Below are 19643 nucleotides of genomic sequence, written 5' to 3' on the forward strand. Positions count from 1 at the left end.
GAAAGAGAAGAGTCCCCTAAATGTTAGTCCCTTTGTTTTACCACAAAAACAGTCCCAGTGATAGGATTTTTTTTCTTTGAGGTCAGAGTTAATGGTGTGGCTAGGACTCGAACCCAGGTTGGGTTCTTAGTGGGACTGCCACATACAGTGCTGCATAGGGGTCTGGGCAGAGCGGACAGGAATGAAATTCAATCCATGTTCTGTATATGGGCCAGGGTGAGTCTCATTCCAGTACTATATTCTCACTATCCCAGACTGCCCAATTCCCTTTGATAAAAGCCCCCTTCACTGGAAGGGACAACTGGGGTTCCCCCGATCAGCAACCAACCACCATCAGCAGAACCCAGGAAAGTTTAAATGCTTTCACTGGGATGTAACCCTGACAAGCTCTTGTCATGAGTGAGAAAGGTCTGTTGAACTTGAATTTGTAAGGAATCCACCAATGGTGAAGTCCCCTATACTTAACAATTATGACAATAATTTCCTATATTACCATCAGATCTGAAAGGGAAAGCTGCTAGCAAGGTGTATTAGATTCTTGCCGACTCCTTTATTGTTCATGATCCCAACCTGAGGATCTGTCATTGTTCAATTCCATCTTTAAAGTTCCATATAGGTGATGGGCACAATTAACTTAATCAACTCTATGAATATCTACTCTTGATTGAGTGCCAGGGATACAACAGTGAATACCACCACCACTGTCAACTACAACACACCATTGTCTCTGACTTCACAGAATTCACGAATTGAATACAGAGCTGGGCAAAGTCCAATAAGGAGTCCCTGGCCTGCTCAGGGGCCAGGTCTGGAAGCAAGAGTGTACGTGACCAGTATATTCACCCCTCCCTCACTCCATTTCACAGAAGGAAAAATAAGGTCCGGGAGGGAAAGCAGGTAGCTTGCCCAAAGTCAGACAGTTGATCGTTGAACTGAGACTTGAACCCACAGTCTCCGGCTTTCCCCTTTCCACCACATTGCCTCCTCCAAGGTTCTAAGGCTACAGAATGAAGAAAAATAGTTGGTTCTACTGATAGGTTGTTTCCTGATGCTTGTACACCCACAACATGCCGCTTCAACCCACCTTATCAGCACAGACCTCATGCCCATGTTCATCTCTCAAACCAGAATGTTTATAAATATACTTCATTGATCTAGAGAGACTGGGTGTCCAGTCTTCATTCACTCCCATTTATCACCCTCTCTGGGTCTCTCTTGACTTTTACTTTCACTTTAAAAACCTCATCTTATAAGAACAGAGCCCTTTTTATCTGATGCTAGCTCCCCCTCTGCTCCTGGGGTCTAATCAATCCATGTCTGGAAATAAACAAGCCAGAGAGGGAAGCAACAGTCCCTTTTATGAAAACAGGCACCTTTCTAAAATGATCTACCCCTGGGCATGGCACAGATAGAAATTTAAATGAGAAGGAAATAAAGACATCCTCCAGCCATAGTCCTATGCATTCCTTATCAGGCAGGACACCAGGGAAGGTAGCTCTGTGTTAACAGCTAGACCAAAAACTCTGCCTCACATTTTTAGGTTGTTTGGAGAGGCAGGGGTCCAAACTCAAGAAACCTAAAGAGACAACAGGCTTCAAAATATAATCATGTATATATAGTTCAGCCGCCTTCATTCTGAAGAGCTTAAGGTCTCCAAGATAGTAAGAGAGGGCTCATTGAACACCAACTGCAGGTACATGCAAGCAGGCCTCCAGCTACTACCAGGGGTGCTCAGAGATGCCAGACTGAATGATCCAGACATCTAGCAACCATCACAGACCTTCACCCATCATGTTATTCTACACCCACCTGCAGAGCAGAAGTCTCCACACCTCCCACCACCCCCAGGCTGCTGCAGCCTGCAGCCTCAGCCAGCAAGGGAGCCTGTCTATGTATAGAGGGGCAGAACCAAGTCCCCACTAGCCAGCCCACCCTTCTTACCCTGATTCCCAATCCCAAGCTTTCAGAAATAGGTTACTTATCTAGATACAAATGCAGAAAGCACCTCTTCTGAAGAGGATAGTAGTTAATTCTTAATTGTTTGGGGGATCCTTTTGAAAATCTGATGGCAGCTCTGGACGCTTCATGAAAAATTGCATGCATGTAGTTTATATATAACTCCACTGGGCTTCACTGCTCTCCGGTTAGGTATAAAAAGACAGAAAAGGCTAATGTGCCCAGAGCCAGCTTTGAGAAAGGGAGCTGTGGGTGGTTCAGGTAAGTAGTAAAAAACACAGTTCTTAACCAAAAAGGGAGAAATGATGTCCCTTCCTTAGCTACTGCAAGTTCCAGCCTTTAATTAACCTTTGAGATTTCAACAAGAATTTGGAAACTGAGAGCACACACATGCACACACACAAAAAACAAAGATGCATCTTTGTGGATTCCTATCTTGACGTCACAAAATGTCCTGTGATTGCTAGTTAAGATAACATCTCCCAGCAGGGTTTATGGTAGAAGGACTGAGTATCAGCAGAGGTAAGAAGTGGGGCAGAGGTAGACCCTGGGATGGAGGACAGCCCAGACAAGGAGAGGGACAGCTAAGCTCTCCGCTGGCTCTGAGTAGATCTAGGCAGGGCAGCTGCTGACCCTTGCTGCCTCCTCCCCTTGGAAATCAGACCTGCGACTCCTTTGCAGCAAGCCAAAAAGTCCAGACAGAAACAGCCCTTTCCTTCTGGGCCTGCGGGGGGGGAGTGGGGCGAGCATCCTCTCATTTCTAGGGAGGAGACCCTGGCCCACTGCTTGCCCATAGCCCCCTCGTGGCCCGAGGGTGTCACTGCAGCCCCCTCTGCATTGCTGGGCAAAAACCTCTAATAGTGGTAGAGCAGAATATTTAGTTACCGGTGGCCGCTTGGCAACAGTCTTCAAGCCATGGTGAGGCTGCATTTGCTTTTGGTTTCTTAAACTAAGACCAAGATCCACACTCAAAGTGATCCTTCTAAACACACCCCCCTCCCTTACAGTCCCTACAGGGAGCCAGTCAAAGACCTGCTTCATTAAACCAATAACCTCGGAGCTCCTGTAACATGACCACTGCCTTATTGATTACTCTTTCCTGCATCACATGCGATCCTGTACAATTGTTCCAGACCTCAACAGAAATAGTTAGCCAGAATGCACAACACCCCCTGGCTTGTAGGTTGCTAGCTTCTAGATGACAAAAAAAAACCTTGCAGGACACCAAATACCACCCTCTCTCCACGCCCCCAAATCCTGGATTTCCAGGTAGCAGACCCTACAGGGGTTCGGAGGAAGCGAGGACTTAAGAACACACAGCGAGAAAGAATGTGGCCCTTGGCCCTGTGCAAGCAGAGAGGGTGTCCATTAAGGACCCTCCCTAGCAACTCCACAAAGGGACAGCATGCGGCCCACCTGGGTCGGGGACTTGACTGAAAAGACCAGGGTCTGGGGGTGCCGAGCGCGAGAACGGATCCGGGGGTTCGGCTCCCACCTGTCAGGGGTGGGGAATGATGAGCTGAACCCAACAGCGGGAAGGAGCCCACGGAGCAGGTGGAAAGTTTGAGAGGAGGGAGGAGGGCGCAGCGTGCCGAGGGCCTAGAGCAGCAGTGCAGGAGCCAGACGCGACTGGGCCCGGGAAGCCGAGAGAAGCACCGAGGGTCTCTCCCTTTTGGGGAGGGGGCGGGGAGGACAGTCCTTACCTCCTTGATCTTCTCCCGCCGGGCCCGAACCAGGCTCTGGGGCTCCTCGCTCTCGTCCGCCCTCGTCCCCAGGACCGGGTGGCGCAGGCGGCTCCGGAACGCGCCGAAGTCAAAGCTGAACGGGGCGCCCCCGTCGCCGCGGGCCACCGTGGCCGCCTCCCGAGCCCCGGTGGGGCGGGTGCGCCGCGGCCACGCTTTCCGGCGGCGGGGACTGGCCTGGCTGCTGGCGTCGGCCTCGCCCGGGGCGGGCGCGGCGGGGGCCGGCTTGGGGGGCGACTCCGGCTCGCGGGCCAGCGGGTGGCCGGCGACTTCGGCCACCGCCTCCAGGCCGGGCTGCTGGGTCCGGGGCGCCAGGAAGAGGCGCTTGAGGCGGGAGGAGTTGGGCAGCAGGAAGAGGGCCCCGAAGCACAGGGTGACGAGCCCCGAGAGGAAGAGGAGGAAGACGAACTTCTGCGGCAGCCGCAGCCCCCACGGGGAGGCCGGGACGAAGACAGGCACTTTCCTCGCGAGCATCGTGGCCTGGCGCGGGGCCGGGGGCGGGGCCGGGGCCGGGGCCGGGGCCGGTCGGCTGCGGCCGGGCCCCGGGGCCCTCGGCGGGCAGGCCCCGGCCAGCAGGCGCTCGGGCGCGCGGAGGTCGTCGGCGGGCGCCGCCGCCGTGAGGGTCCCGCGGACTTTGGCCGCTTCGGCGGATGCCCCTGAAGTTCAGGGAGTTGCGGGCGAGCGTCCCCCGCGCCGAGGCGGGGGCGCAACGGCGTCGGCGGGGCCCGGGCCCGCAACGGCCGGCCGTGCGCCCCCGCCTCCGCCCCGGCGCCGCGCAGCCCCTCCCGGCAGCCGCCGGAGCCCGCGGGGCCCGCGCCTTCCCGCGCCGCGGCCGCCGCCGTCACATGCCGTCCGCGGCGCCCGGGCCGCCCGCGCGGAGGGGCCCCCGCAGGCCTCGCCCCCGCGCCCGGCGCCCCGCAGCCCCTCGACCCAAAGTTTCGGCCCCAAGAGCAGTTTCCAGGGCGCGCGGGCTCAGGCGCCAGGCGGCGGCGGGGCTGGCGTGGCGGCGCGGCCGGAGAGCGCGCACCGCCGGCGGGGGTCGCGACGGCGCCGGGTCGGCCCCCGGGGCACGTCCACAACTTCGCTCGGCCGCGGAGCGGGGGCCGCAGCGGGGAACGGCACTTCTGCGCCTGCCGGGCCCCCGCGAGCCGAGGGATGCTCGAGCCGCGGTCCCGAGCCGGACGCCGTCCGCCACCAGCCGCGGCGGGGCGGCCGCAGCTGCGCCCGGGAGTGCGGGCTCCCGCCCCGCCAACTCGGGAGGGCTCGGCGACCCGCGGCGATCACCTGTTCCCGGCCCCCGCCGGCCCCGCGGGGCGCGCAGCCCCGGCTGCACCGCTCTCGCCGCAGCCCGCGTCCTCGCGGCGGCCGCTCCACACGGGCCGCCGCCGCCGCAGGCTCCGCCGCCGCCGCCGCCGCCGCCGCCGCCGCCGCCGCCGAGCCTGCGCCCCGCACCCGCGCGCACCGCCCGGACGCCGCCGCCGCCGCCGCCGCCGCAGCTCCGGCTTTCACTGAGACGGCGCCCGCGGCCCCGCCTCCCGGGCCACGCCCTCGGGCCACGCCCACTGCGCGCGCCCCGCGGGCCTCCTCCGCCGCGGCGCCGCGGCCGAGCCAATGGCCTCGCGTCCGTGGGCAGGGAGCGCGGGAGCCGAGCGCGGGTGGGCAGAGGCGACGGGACTCCAAGCCACGCCCCCTCCCGCGGCCCGCGCCGCGCGCTGCCCCCATCCCGCCGGCGCCAATGGTCCAGCTGCGCGGAGTGGGCGGGGGCGGCTGCAGAGCGGAGCCAGGTCATTGGCTGCCTCGGAGAGGGATCCCCGCCGGGCTGCAGTCGCCCATTGGTTAGTGGCCCGCGTTCGCCGGCCTGGGAGCGACCGCGAGCGCCCCCCGGGCCGCCCCCGGGTGGGGTCGGAGGCTCGGGCAGCCTGAGGGCTCAGGCCATTGTTCGGTGACCTCTGTCACCCCTCCGCGCCGGTCCAGGGGTCCCCAGAGCTTCCCGGGAGGGGGCCGTGGTGGTGCAGCTGGGGCAGGCTGCGGGCCGGGAGGTGGCTGGAGCCAAGCCGCGGACCTGCGGCTGCGGTTGGACCAGGCTAAGGCGTGTTTCCACCGGAGCCCCACCGACCACTGCTCTGCCTGCCTTTTCCCACAGCCGCAAACCAGGCTAGGGGCCCCGAAGGTGGGGGGGGCGGAGATGCGAGGTGAGGACAGAGAAGAGAGAACCCTGGTCTTGCGTGCAGACCACATACATACCTCATGTGACATGCGTACCTCGATGCCTGTGCGTGTTCGCAAGTGTGCTCCTGTGCATAGATACATCCGTGCTCAGGGACTGCATGAGAGTGAGTACTTGCACACATACGCTTAATTCGGGTGTGCCCACCAAGTGACTATACCAGAGCGTACAGACATCTGCTGTACACATCAGTACATATTGACGTGCACGCACATACCCACTGCCCCACAACAGGTCCCAAAACATGCACAGGCATATATATTCCCAGACACGTGTGTGGCTCTACCCCAAGGTCCTCCCTCCCTCGCGCCTTCCTCTTCGGACTTAAGTCTCTCCGTGCCTTCCTTTCCTATTAAACCTAACCCAGGGCAAAGCAACATTGTGCTGTGTGGGTCTTTCATGCAAAACACTTTATAGAGACAAATAACAGCAGAGGGAGAGACAAATTAAGAGGTGTAATAGGCAAGAGGGAAAATATCTGCTTTCAGCTGCAATTTAAAATGAAATGCAGCGTTGACGAGACAGAAAATACTGCAGGGAGGCCTTTACGGATAGAAAAAGCCGCCCAGGCGGGCTCTCACCTCATAAATCTTGCTTCTTCCCTGAGGCCTGCTAGGATGGGCCACTGGGACTCAGACATCCTTCTACCTCTGGCTGGCCACAGACAGCAGACCCCCCCCCCCGATATTTAAATACCCTTGGCATGTAAAACTTCTTTCACTTGAAAGTAAAAGACTGTTCTGGGTAACAGGTGCAAATATGTTGGTCACTGGAGATGAATCGTCCCTCCCATTCCCACAAGTTGCACCCAGCTTAAATATAAAATTCTAATTCAAATGTTTCAATCTCTTATGAGTTTGATTGGCAGGAGTCAGTTCCCTGGAACCAGCTACAAACATCAGAGACAGACATGACCCACTGAGATGCAGGAGCCCAGATACCGTACCTGGCCTGGCCTAATTCCCGTCCTCACTGCCCAAGCATCGCCTTGCTGGATCCCACCCAAGGAAGAGGCAGGCTTGTCTTTGGAGAACCAGGAACCCAGCATTCGTTAGAGGCACCCCAGATTGCTCTACGTTGAAAGGGTAAAGGAATCACTGTTCAGTCCCCTGAGAAGGTAGGATCCAGGGAAGGGGAGGAAGGCAAGGCTGAGTGTTAGAAGGTTGTGCCTCTTTGAATGGGATGCTCAGTGGGATTGTGACACCCAGATCAGCCTCCCATATGCTGGTGAGCCAGGGTGGAAAGTGGAGCTGCAACAAAACTGGCGCATTCCACAGACCCAGCTATAAAAACCAGAGCCCAGAGAGGACAACTGCATTTCAGACTGATATCTTGTCGGTGGCTACACTGAGTTGGTGACCTTTTACAGTCTCCCTAGAGTGCTCACTGAAACCCTGCAGGTTTCATCCCAGCTTCTGTAGACCTCACATATAGCATGGCTCTTTTATCACTGGGTTTTGCTATTCATATGCTGTTCTGCAGCAGACACTTCCTCATGGCAGGGACCGTGGCTTGTTCACCTCTCGAACTGCCCTAGGTCTTAATTACAATGCCTTGCACAAGGGCGCTGTGTTTGTTGAACAACCAATGCATACATGAGTGAGTGGATGCCCATTTCACGGATGAGGAAATCGAAGCTCAGGGAGAGGGATAATGATGAACTAACATTTTCTGTGTGCCAAATACATATTGCTTCGTTTACTTTTCAGAACACTCTTATGTGGTGGATTTTATTAATAGCCTCATTTTATAGATAAGAAGACTAAGGCTAGAGAGATGTAGGATAAGTTAACCAGTATCTTTCTCAGTTTTATTTAAAAAAACTCAAATGAGCCAGGCGACAAAAATGAGTAGCCATTTAAAAAATCTATTCTGTCAGCAAACATTTGTTGAAATTAGATGCTAGGTATTTCACTAGTCTCAGGTTGGACGCAAGACAAACAAAGCATGGTCCTTGCCATTCTTGATTCATTCTTTCAGTAAAGAACTATTTATTGAGGGGCGCCTGGGTGGCTCAACCACCCACTTAACCTGGGTGGTTAAGTGTCTGCCTCTAGCTCAGATCAGGATCCCAGGTCCTGGGATCAAGTCCCACGTCAGGCTCCCTGCTCAGTGGGGAGTTTGCTTCTCCTTTTGCCCCTCCCTCGACTTGCAAGCTCTCTCTGTCTCTCTCTCAGATAAATAAGATCTTTTTTTTTTTTTTTTTAAAAAGAACTATTTCTTGAGCATCTACAGTTACCAAGTATAGAGGGGCTGGATAACGGCCCTAAATAAGGCAGATGTGAAGCCTATCTTCAGGAAACTTCTTGTCTAAAAGCCAACAGGGACCAATTTAGCCTGTCAGGGAGGACCACAGGTCACTGGTCTACTTGCTTCATGTCTCATTCTATCAGACCCTCCTGATGGCTCTCTCTGAAGTAGGCTTTGAAATCCGAGTTTAACAGATGGAGAAACCGAGGCTCAAGGGTGTGGCAGGACTTCTCCAAAGCCACACAGGAAATGATTTGCAAATATGACAGAAAGCCAGAATCCATCTACTCCCAGAATCTATGCTCCTTCTGTTAATAATATTAATAATAACTAAGATTAATGAGACACTCATTATGCACCAAGCCCTTATAATAGCATGTTATAGAAGCTCACTTATTTGATCCTTACAACCACTCCACGAGACAGGTACTATTATTACTGACATTCTACAGAAGAGGAAACCAAAGGACAGAAATTAAAGAATTTGCCCAGTGTCCCACATCTGAGAAGTGGCAGAGGGAGGATTTGAACCCTATCAGACGGCTCCAGAACACTTTATGTCTTTCAAGTCTATTGCTCTCCATCTTATAATGCCATGATAGCAGGTGCTGTAGGGGATCAGAGCAGAGCGCTGGCCTCAGGTGAAATTCTCACAGGCTTGTTGGGAGGATTGCATGAGCTCATTACATCATTCAACAAGTACCTATAAAGTGCCTGCTATGTTCCAGGCAATATACAAGGCTTTAGGGATATAATGGTGAGCAAAAATAGACACATTGTTCTCATTTGTGGAGCTTACAGTCTCAAGGGGAAGAGGAGTTTCAACAAATAAGCAATCTCCACAAATATGTACAGAGGCTGAGATGACAGTGAGCAAAGAGAGAAATGCTGCAGGAGGAATGTGGAACAATGAATCTGGTCTAGACTGAGTTTGGGTTAAAAGTGGTCAGGGAACACTTCCCCTCAGGCTGAACAGAGTGACATAAGCAATGAGGGATGGTAAGAATACATGGCTGATGGGGACAACAAGTGCAAAGGCCCTGGGGTGGAAGGAACACGGTGCTTTGAGAACAGAAAAGCCAGTAAGTCTAGAGTAGAGAGAGTGATGAGGGGAATGACAGGTAACATCGCTGAATGATTTAGGGCAGGAGTAGGAGTGTGTGTGTAGAGGTAGGTGGGAGGGTAGATTCAGATTAACATTTTTAAAAGGCTACTCTAGCTGCAATGTGGGCAATAGAATGGAAGGCAGGAGTGAACAAAGTAGATGCCTTTCAGAGGATATTGCAATAGTCTATGATGCCTTGGTCTGGGGAAGAGTCACCAGGACTGCAGGATCCAAATCATATTTAGAACCCAAAATCAATAGGACTTGGTGAATACTTGAAATAGGACATTGATGGAGAGGGAGACATCTGCACAGATTCCCAGGTCTCTAACTTGCCCCGGAGGCAAGTTTGTTGGGATGGGAGCAGGGAACCAGGCTGCGAGAGGCTGCCCTTCCGTTCATCAAGAAGGTGTGGGCAGTTGTGTGGAATCTGAATCTCAAGCGGTCATTAGTCCCATTCAGAATCGAAGACTAGAGATAAAGCCAAGCTTGAGCCAATAGATAATCATCAGGCAGGTTCCTTAATGGCCTCCAGATAAATTGAACCCTGGGCAGGAGAGACACTGATGACTGGGGCCCTGCCCAGTGAGAGCACACCCCATCAGTCTCGAGATAAAAGGCCCCACGGCTGGGCTCACTCCAGGAGGCTACAAGACCTAGTCAATACCTCACTGTGCAGTGGAGGCTGATTTCAGTCAAAGAGGCCTGAACACCTGCCCTCCTGGATCTTAAAAGAAAGTCATGAAATTTCCTTTCACCTCATCTTACCTGAGTCCCCAACCCTGCATCAGAGGTCACCCAGTCAGTTGGGAGCAAGAATCCTCAACTGGGAGCAATGGTGCCCCAGGGAACATTTGGCAAAGTCTAGAGATAATTTTGGTTGTCACAATTGGGAGAGGAGTGGGACGCCTGGGTGGCTCAGCGGTTTAGTGCTCGCCTTCAGCCCAGGGCATGATCTTGGAGTCCTGGGATCGAGTCCCATCTCGGGCTCCCTGCTTGGATCCTGCTTCTCCCTCTGCCTGTGTCTCTGCCTCTCTCTGTGTGTCTCTTATGAATAAATAACTAAAATCTAAAAAAATAAAAAAAAAAAAACAATTGGGAGAGGAGTGCTACTGGCATCTAGTGGATAAGGTCAAGGATGCTATTAAATATCTTACAATGTCCAGGGCACCCCCCACACAATAAGGAACTGTCCAGCCACAAATGTCAACAGTGTCAAGGGTGAGAAATCCTGGCTTAATGCCAAGGCTTTGAAGTTAGAGTGGCTTGGCTTTGCCACGCATTGACCAGTTGATCTCAGGCTACTTGTCCGACCTCTCAGAGCCTCGAATTTTCCATCTGTCAAGGCGGGGGAGCGGTGGCGGTGGCAATAGTGATACATACCTTAGGAAGTTGATATGAGAATTAAATGGGATAGCTGACCATAAAGAGCCTGAAGCAAATGTCAGGCTCATCCTCCAAGTGAGCAGAAGCTGAGCTGGATTTATTCTTGATCTCCCTCCCAAACCCAAGTCCTCACTATGCTAGAGGAAGGAAAACAGAGCGGTAAGAACAAACCCCTGGAGTCAGAGTACCAGTTTTGAGTCTAAACTCAGTCTCCTACCAGCATTGAAGACCTTGGGCAAATTGCCCACCTCTTGATTCCCCGGTTTCGTCATCTGTGAAATGGACGTGATCAGAGTCCACATCACCCACCACATATGGTGGTTATGAGGACTACAGGAGCTAAGTTTCCAGGAGGGAAGCTCCATTTTCACTCTGTCCATGGTCTCTATGAGAACTCTCATTTGTGAAGTGATGATTAAATTAGACAGGTTTCATTTCAGATGAAAGTTCTATTGTGCTAAGCACTACACAGCAAGCCCCTCCTCTCTAGGGGTTTCTACATCATCCAGTTCAATGGTAGAATGTTGCAGATGTGGAATCTAAGGATCAAAGCATGTAAGTAAGTACTTGTAGTTAGAGGCAGAGCAAGTGCTGGATCTTAGTACTTGAGAATATCAGCTGAGGCCACTTTCACAAGCATAGTACACAGTGGTCAGGGCTTCTCCTGCAATCTAGGATTACATTTACCTTGTTGAACACTGTGAAAATTAAATTAAATAATCCACGTTAATTCTTTAGCAGAGCATCAAGCATATAGCAGGAGCTGAATGTTAGTTATTATTTATGATACTGGCACTTTTTAAAGAGCATATAAAATAAATATCTGAGTCTCCAAAAGCTTACATCAAGCCCCGTAAGGCTAGAAATGAAATAGTATTGTTGAAGTGTAACCCTGGAAAAAAAATAATAAATAAAATAAAATGTAACCCTGGAATAATTTAGTCATCTGGTTCCACTTGCTAATATTAGACAGTTTTTGTTTGTTTTCTTTTTAAAAAAGATTTTATTTATTTATTCATGAGGGACACACAGAGAGAGGCAAAAAGATAGGCAGAGGGAGAAGCAGGCTCCCCGCAAAGAGCCCAATGCAGGACTTGATCCCAAGATCCTGGGATCACAACCTGAGCCAAAAGCAGACGGTCAACCACTGAGCCACCCAGGTGCTCCTGTCTGTCTGTTTTCTAGTGTCCATAGGTTGGTTATTGAAGCTCCAGATTCCAGAAAGGATCTCAAAGCGTCTGCTCCTATGGTGTTAGGATGGTAAGAAGGGCCCAAGGCATCAGGCAGGTATGTTGCTGGGTGAAGACCACATGGATCAAACAATTCTGGGAAGTATGCTTAAACCTTATCTATTATGCCATTCAAGTGTTTTCTAAAACCAAGTCAATAAGGCAGACTGACAAAATAACTATGGTTATAGCCTTGCTTCTTTTAGACCCACATATGAATTCAAGTCCTGCCTCTTATTGACGATGTAACCTTGAGCAGGTCATCTCATCTATTTCTGCCTCAATTTCCCTGGCTACAAAATAGCAATGATGTTAGTACTAAATTCAGTATACATTAAACTTTTATATTATTCAAAGGAATAGAAAATAGCAAGTTTAGGATTCAAGGTTGATAAACAAAAGAAGAAAGACTGGAGTTTGAAGAGAGAATCCCACCAGTTATCTTACTTGTCCCATGTCCCAGCTCTGCCGGTTGATTGGATGAGCTGAACAGATCACTGAACCAATTTCTTCATCCATAAAGGGGACCCATAATACCCTATATGAGATAACCAAAGGGCAAGCACTTTGTTAGTAAGAAAGCACAAGAGACATGTTGTGGCTACAATCTGTCTTCAGAAAGAATTTTCGTCATTCCACAAATACTTCTTGAACCTCACCATAATTTAAAAGCTTTGCGATTCCCTCTATTTCCTATTTTGTTCCAGTTGACTTCTTCTACTATTCTATTCTTTATATTAAAAAAAATTAAAAAGCTGGTAGCAACTGAGTTGGTCATTTGCCCTGTTTGCCAAATATTTCTGGATGTCTGCCTTCGGGGCACATGGTAGAAATGCCCCACCCCTTTGCAGTTGAATGGAGCCATGTGACTAGTCCTGGCCAATGAGTTGTAAGCAGAAATGACAGGTGTCACTTCTAGGCCAGGGCATTTAACTGCCAGAGCCATATCCTCCAGAGCTATGGCTTTCCCTCTAGCAAGGTGACTTACAGCGCTCGAGATGGCCGCTGCACCACCAGCCAGAGTCCCTGCATGATTATGATGAGCAGAACCCTCTGCACATCTGCATTGGCATGAAGCTTAGATGAAAAATTAATACGTGCTGTGTCAAGCCACTGAGACCACAGGGCTTTAAAACGGGTTTTTAACTTAAAAAATCTTTTAAGGTAAAACTAACTTTAATAATATATTATCCTTAATCCAAAATACCTAAAATGTTACCATTTCAATTATTATTTTAAAACCAGTAATAAAATACGTTACATTCTTTTTTACATATCAAGTCTTCATGGTCTAGCGTGTATTTTACATTTATAGCACATTTCAAGTGCGCCATAAGCCCCATGTGCCCAGTGGCTATGGGACTGGACAGCACAGCTGTAATGGCTAATGATCCTCATTTTGAAGCACACTATCCTAAGGCATCCTGAATACATGAATCTTCATCCTAGTCCAGAGGATCTTTAGGAAAGGAAATCCAGTGTTCCATCAAGTAGGCTGTGGCGAGATTTCAGGTACGTTTTTCCTCATTTAGCGTGCAGTGGGGGTATTGCAACTCCCTGCCACTTCCCTCCCTTTTGCTAATTCCCTCACCCTTACTCTCCTGAAAAGGGGGAAAAAAAAAACAGGGGTATTTTCAAGTGGTCCAGCTTGACGGTAAAGAGAAAACTTGACTACTTAAAATGTTCTCAGTACCCGCGGTATTCCAGAAGTAGAGAGTCCCTAAGCCCCGGGTAAGGATGGGGGAGCAGTCAGGGCACTTTCTTCTCCACGGGATGTGGATCTTAGGCTTCGGGATCACGAGGCAGGGGAGGTGGACATAGGAGAAGGGTGGGGGGGGGAACTAAAGCATTGGAACTTGACCTCATATCCTGGAGTGGAGAGAATTCCTTCTGACTTTGCATATTGGCTTGGAACTGACGCTCAAGGATCAAGGGCTGCAGGTAAGTGTTAATTGCTTTTCTTATTAATTTGTTATTATATGTGTGTGCTATTGTTGCTATACTGCACCCACTGCTTGGGAAATGTGCTTTTTCAATTTACCAGTGTGTCAGGAGCATTTTCCCATGAAATTAAATATTCTTCTATCTCGTCATTTCTGGCAGCCAGAGAGCGTTTCTTAAATGGGTATACCGTAATTTATTTACCCAACCTGCAATCCTTGGACATTAAGGTCATTTCCAATTGTTAATTGCGTTTGACAACAGCTTATGGCTCTCAGACTGCCTCGGCTCCTGCAGAAGGTGCGGGCAGAGGACAGCGCAGATGGAGGAAGGCACGATCACCCCCAAAGCCTCCTTCCGGCAAACTGGGGTTCTATCACAGAAGAGGCCAATACCTGAGGGGGCTGGGTGGGGAGGGCACAGCCTTCTCCGGGCATTGCCAGGGGAGCTGTGTAGGATGAAAAGAATGTTGGCGACAGAGGGTCCTGGGAGCTACCGGGTCCTGCCACTTGTTAGCTCTGTAGGCACCGTCACCGAGCCTCTCTTCCCTCCCTGGGAAAATGAGGGTAATAACTGGCCCCTTGGTATTGTTGTGAAGATTAAATTAGGCCAACTATGAGTTCTGGTTAAATAAGACAGATGGAGCACACGGACGCCCAGCTCGGCTCCCTCCTGACTCTCCACTAACATGAAGGCAAAAGGGATTTTTTTTCCAAGGCATAAAACCACAAGGATAATTAGCACAGAAGAGATAACATTACCAGAATTTGGGGGGCAGAAAAGCAGTTCAATGGGTTGTGACTTAGAGGAATCAAGGACCCTGAGCCCCTAAGCTGCCGATGGGGAAAGCTGGAAGTAACCCCATTTATGCTAGAGAATGCCCCCCAAAGGCTCAGTGATGACCCACAGAGTCCAAGGTGGGGAGGAGCTAAAAACAGGCCCTTCCTTGCCTTCTCCTGTACCCAGTCACTGCTTCTGGACAGAAAACCAGGAGCCAGGGCCTGAAAACAGGTGGGAGAAAGGCTGTCCCTCCCGTGGGCACAGCCCACTCTGTGCTAGGCCCCAGGTGCCCCTGGCGACAGAGAATAGGCAGCCCCAGAAGCGCACAGCAGGAGCGGACCCTCCTGGGAGAAGGCCTCGGCAGGACCCAGCAGAAAGGCCAGCTTGCGCTGGTGAGTCAGAGATAAAGGTCAAAGGGGACTGGAAGGGGAGTCTGGTCGGCTGCCCCAACTGCCCACGTTAAGACAAGGCCTCTGGGGGCACCTGGGTGGCTCAGTGGTTGAGCATCTGCCTTTAGCTCAGGTTGTGATCCTGAGGTCCTGGGATCGAGTCCCACATCAGGCTTCCTGTGGGGTGTCTGCTTCTCCCTCTGCCTATGTCTCTGCCTCTCTCTGTGTCTCTCTCTGCATGTCTCTCATGAATAAATAAAATCTTTTTTAAAAAAAATAAGGCCTCTGAAGCCCAAAAGGAAGGGTCTTGCCCCAAACCCACACACTGTAGCCTATCCCTACCCACGTAGGGATAGGCTTTCTTCACTCTGGCAGACAGACAGTGGCTCCTCCAGGCTCTCCCCAGGTGCTCGCTCTTCAGCCTGTCGCTCAGGTAAGTGTAGGGAGTATCCTGCTCAGCCAGTAGCTGCACCCAGGATCCCCAGCTTGGGTCTCTCTCACTCCATCAGGCCACTCCCCTCCCCCCTGGCAGCAACCACCCCCACCCCTTCCAGGAAATCACCCCTGAGTGCTCTTCTCAGAAACTCCTACTCCTAATCCAATGTCACACAAAGTACTAGCTGATATGGCTTCAACCCTCCCAGAGGGAGATGTGCTTTCGTAACCATCTGAAAAGAAACAAGTTTCCAAAGATGAAAAGGATTGTAACTATAATGGTGGAAACCTGTAGGCAGTGCGGCCAATCAGGCGGACAAAGGAGCCCTGCTCAAACCATACTTGTAGGTAGTCATGTCAAATGGGCTAAGGGAAAATAGAGGAAAGGGAATTCCTTGACCTGTCCGCTCACCTAGAGTCAAAAGCCTTTGGCAGAGGCAGGGAAGGCTCATATGTCCTCAGGATAGAGACAAAGCAGATGAGGGCGTATGAGGGTTTAGCGTATAAAAATGCAGGAAGTCCAGTTACATTTGAATTTCTGATGAGCAGCAAACGATTTCTGTTTTTTTTTTTTTTCTTCAAGTTTACTCATTTAAATCCTCTCTCTGCCTAACACGGGGCTCAAACTCATGACCCTGAGATCAAGAGCCATACATTCCTCCGATCAAGCCAGCCAGATGCCCCTAACAGGTCATTTCTACTCTAAGGATGCTCCATGCAATATCTAGGACATACAAATACTAACAGATTATGCACTAATTTGTCTGGAATTCAAATTTAATGAGGCTTTTTTGAACGAGAGGAAAAGAAGCTCCATTTCTCGATGGGGAATAACTGGTGGCCCTCTTTGATCCACCACAGCCAGGCTCAGCTTCTGATCACAGAAGCCGCTCCAGTTCATTTAAGCAGAAAGGATCTTAATACAGGGGAAAGGTGCGTACAGCACTGCAGGGAGAGCTGGAGAGGCTGGTTCTCGGCTGAGCTTTCAGAAATGATCCCCAGAATGACACTGTAGCCTCTGCCATGACCAAGGAGCTGGGGATCAGGATGCTGACACCACCACCATTGGCTCCAGGAGTAAACTTTGCCCTGATCCCCTCTCTGAGAGAATGGGTGCCCCAAGATCTTCAATGATCGCAAACGAGGGTCTAAACACTGGGCACTCTGCAATGGCTCTTACAGGACAAGTCTCATCACCTCTAAGTCTCCTCGTCTGAAAATCAGAGAGGCATGGCTGCCCTATGGTGTTAACATCCGTAGTGCATCTGAGTGATAGGACCTAAATCACATCTGGAGGATTGGCTTCAGAAGTCTTGCTTCTTGGTCTTTCTAGTATGGGAAGGCACACTACAAAAGAGGCTAAGCAAGCTGGGCTACAGTATCTATACCATCCTGAGCCTTCTTTCAAACCCTAAGAATCACTCTGCTTCCCCTTGCCACAGGGTCTTTTTTTTTTTTTTTTAAGATTTTATTTATTCATGAGAGAGAGAGAGAGAGAGAGAGAGAGAGAGAGGCAGAGACACAGGCAGAGGGAGAAGCAGGCTCCATGCAGGGAGCCCAAAGTGGGACTTGATCCCGGGTCTCCAGGATCAGGCCCTGGGCTGAAGGCGGTGCTAAACCACTGAGCCACCCGGGCTGTCCTTTTTTTTTGTCTTTTCCCCCACAGAGTCTTTGTACATGCTGTTCTCTTCTGCCCACAATCCTCTTTCCTCTTCTCTTCTTCTCTTCCTGTCTATCTCCTACCTTCTACCTCCTATCTTCTCTGATCTTCCTATTATTTTATATCTCCATCTTATGGATGAGGAAAGTGAGGCCCAATGAAGTTAAATGACTTGCCCAAGCACACCAGTAAACAGGGCAGTGGAATTTGAACTCAGGCAGCCTGGCTCCAGAGACTGCTCTTAACAGCTGCATTATGTCATGCAAAGACAAATTCACCTGTGCTAAAAGGCCAGGGGCAGGGCATACCAACCACCCTGTAAATAAACAGGGATGATGCTTTAGCAAATGTTGACAAGCCCAGAGAACTCTGAGAGTGATGGGCAGTACAGGTAGAAGGTCTCAGGACAAGGTCGCATGCTGTGGAGCTTGGCCCCTAGCTCCCAGAGAACATCAATAGGCTGAGTTTCAAATACAGCTGAGCTAGAGGAGTCCACAAAACCCTGACACTGCTACCCTTCACTAGGGAGCAGAGAGCAATCCGCACTGTGTATCAAGGGAGAAAAGAATCTCATGTCTCTCCCAAGAGAGATTATCAATTTCAGCAGCAAAACCCACAATCACAGTGAACAAAGTGTGCTCAGTTCTCATAACTTTAATAGGCAGAATTTTGTAGAGCAAAGAGACAGCTGTTAAGGAGAGAGAGCCATCATAAAGGAAGGACTTAGGGTATAATTGGTGCCCCTGCTTGCCTGGGCACCAAGCCCAGTGAAGGGAGCCCCTGGGCAGCCAGGGCCCAGTGAAGGGAGTAGAGGAGTCCAGAGGATCACATTTGGTTTTTTAAAATGTAGCGTCCTCAGTCCATAAGCAGCAAATGGGATCACGTGCCCTCCCTAAGCTAGGTCTGAAAATTCCTGGGGCAAAAGAATGACGTTTCTTCTTCTCTAGGCACCACAACTCAAGTCCCTGTAAAGTCAGCAGATGCTCGGCAAAGGAAAAAGACAAGACCAGGAAAGCCTGGTTAGCAAGCCAGCTCTGCCACTTACCTGCTATAAGACTTTGGGCAAGAACATTTCCCCTCTCTGAACCTGTTCCTTGCCCATGAAATGAGGATATTGGATGAGAATGAAGGATTTAAACTTTGTTTCTTAGCACTAGACAGCTGTGTTTGAAAAAAAAATCTTACGGGGTACCTGGGCAGCTCAGTTGAGGAAGTGTCCGACTCTTGATCTCAGCTCAGGCCTTGCTCTTGGGGTTGTGCATTCAAGCCTCGCTTAAAAAGAAAAAACTTACATAGACTTACATAGTTCTGTCCTTTGGGGAATAGGGATGTAGAGACTAAGAGACCAGATCACTTACAAACCCCACTTCTGTGAAGCCCACGTCCTTGAGTGGAAAGCCACTCAAGGAAATGATGTCTTAGGATACCTCAAGCCCTGCCATTTTTGAAATCCATGGATATTAGTGGGAACTAAAGGATTTAGCTTGGGAGAGAAAAGTTTCCTAGTACTCTGACTGGCTCACCCCATGACTCGGCCCACTCTGGACCCTGGCTTTCCCATCTAGAAGCTGGAAGCTTTGGGTTCAGTGGTCTCTGCAGTCCCTTTCAGTTTTGACAATCCAGGACACCGCCCTAGTCTGGTTATCATACATAAGACCCCTGGTGGGGAATAGTGTATGAGGGGAAGATTTTGGGGACAACAAGAATAAGGTGATTTTCAGAGATTCTGTTTAGGGACAACCCAAGAGGCAGCTCAGGGAAAATTGAAGCTTGTGAGAGGCAATGAACCCTGAGTCATGGCCATGGTTTCTATTTTAGGAAGAACAGAGCCAGGAGTTAACACAGTGTGGGATTTAATGTGTAGGATATATAAATAGATGGAAGGTTAGGTGGATGGGTGAATGGTTGGAAGGTTGAGCAGATGGATGGATGGATGGATGGATGGATGGATGGATGGATGGATAGTAGCTGGATAGGTAGACAAAGGAATGGATGGGGAATGCTCATTAGAGTATTTGGATAGAGGGGTGGGTGCATATATTTGGTAGACGAGACAGGTGCATATATTTAGGGAGATGGAAGACAGGTGAGCAAGTGGCATAAGTAAATGGGATCTGTGAGTGGGGGAGCAGACACAAAAAGGTAGGTGGCCATAGAGGCAGGCAGGTAAATGCCCAGGCAATTGGATGGATGGGCGGGTTTTCCAATGTAGGAAGGCCCAGGGGATAAAATTTGATTGATCGATTTGTTCAGCTTTCTTGGCCATTTACTCCATTTTCTCTTCCATACACCCAGTTGGTCAAAGACACCTGAAACATTTACAGGGAGTTTCTCAATGTGTGGAAATTGTACCAGTGGGTCGTGCATGAAATTATTTTATGCTGTTATAAAATAATCTTAGAAGAAATCCAGACACAGCTTAAAGTAACACTGAATCACATGGTAAGGAAGATATTCCCTTTCACTCCTCTTTCCATAACGTCAAGAAGAAAATCCCACCTGGTGCTATTGTGTCTTTAGCACCTTGCTGATTCTTTAATCTC

At 50.5% G+C, this 19643-nt stretch overlaps 1 protein-coding gene across 1 annotated transcript in view; it reads right to left on the reverse strand.

Annotated features, from left to right (window-relative positions):
- MAN1C1 (mannosidase alpha class 1C member 1) overlaps positions 1-4317 on the reverse strand; it is a 137911-nt gene extending 133594 nt beyond the window's left edge. Inside the window, exon 1 of the mRNA XM_041765628.1 lies at positions 3660-4317. Within this exon, the coding sequence (XP_041621562.1) occupies positions 3660-4172 (513 nt within the window). The 5' untranslated portion in view covers positions 4173-4317. The remainder of the gene's footprint in view (positions 1-3659) is intronic.
- Between the last annotated feature and the right edge of the window lie 15326 nt (positions 4318-19643).

Source organism: Vulpes lagopus, chromosome 8 (genome assembly GCF_018345385.1).
Source record: "Vulpes lagopus strain Blue_001 chromosome 8, ASM1834538v1, whole genome shotgun sequence".
NCBI lineage: Eukaryota > Metazoa > Chordata > Mammalia > Carnivora > Canidae > Vulpes > Vulpes lagopus.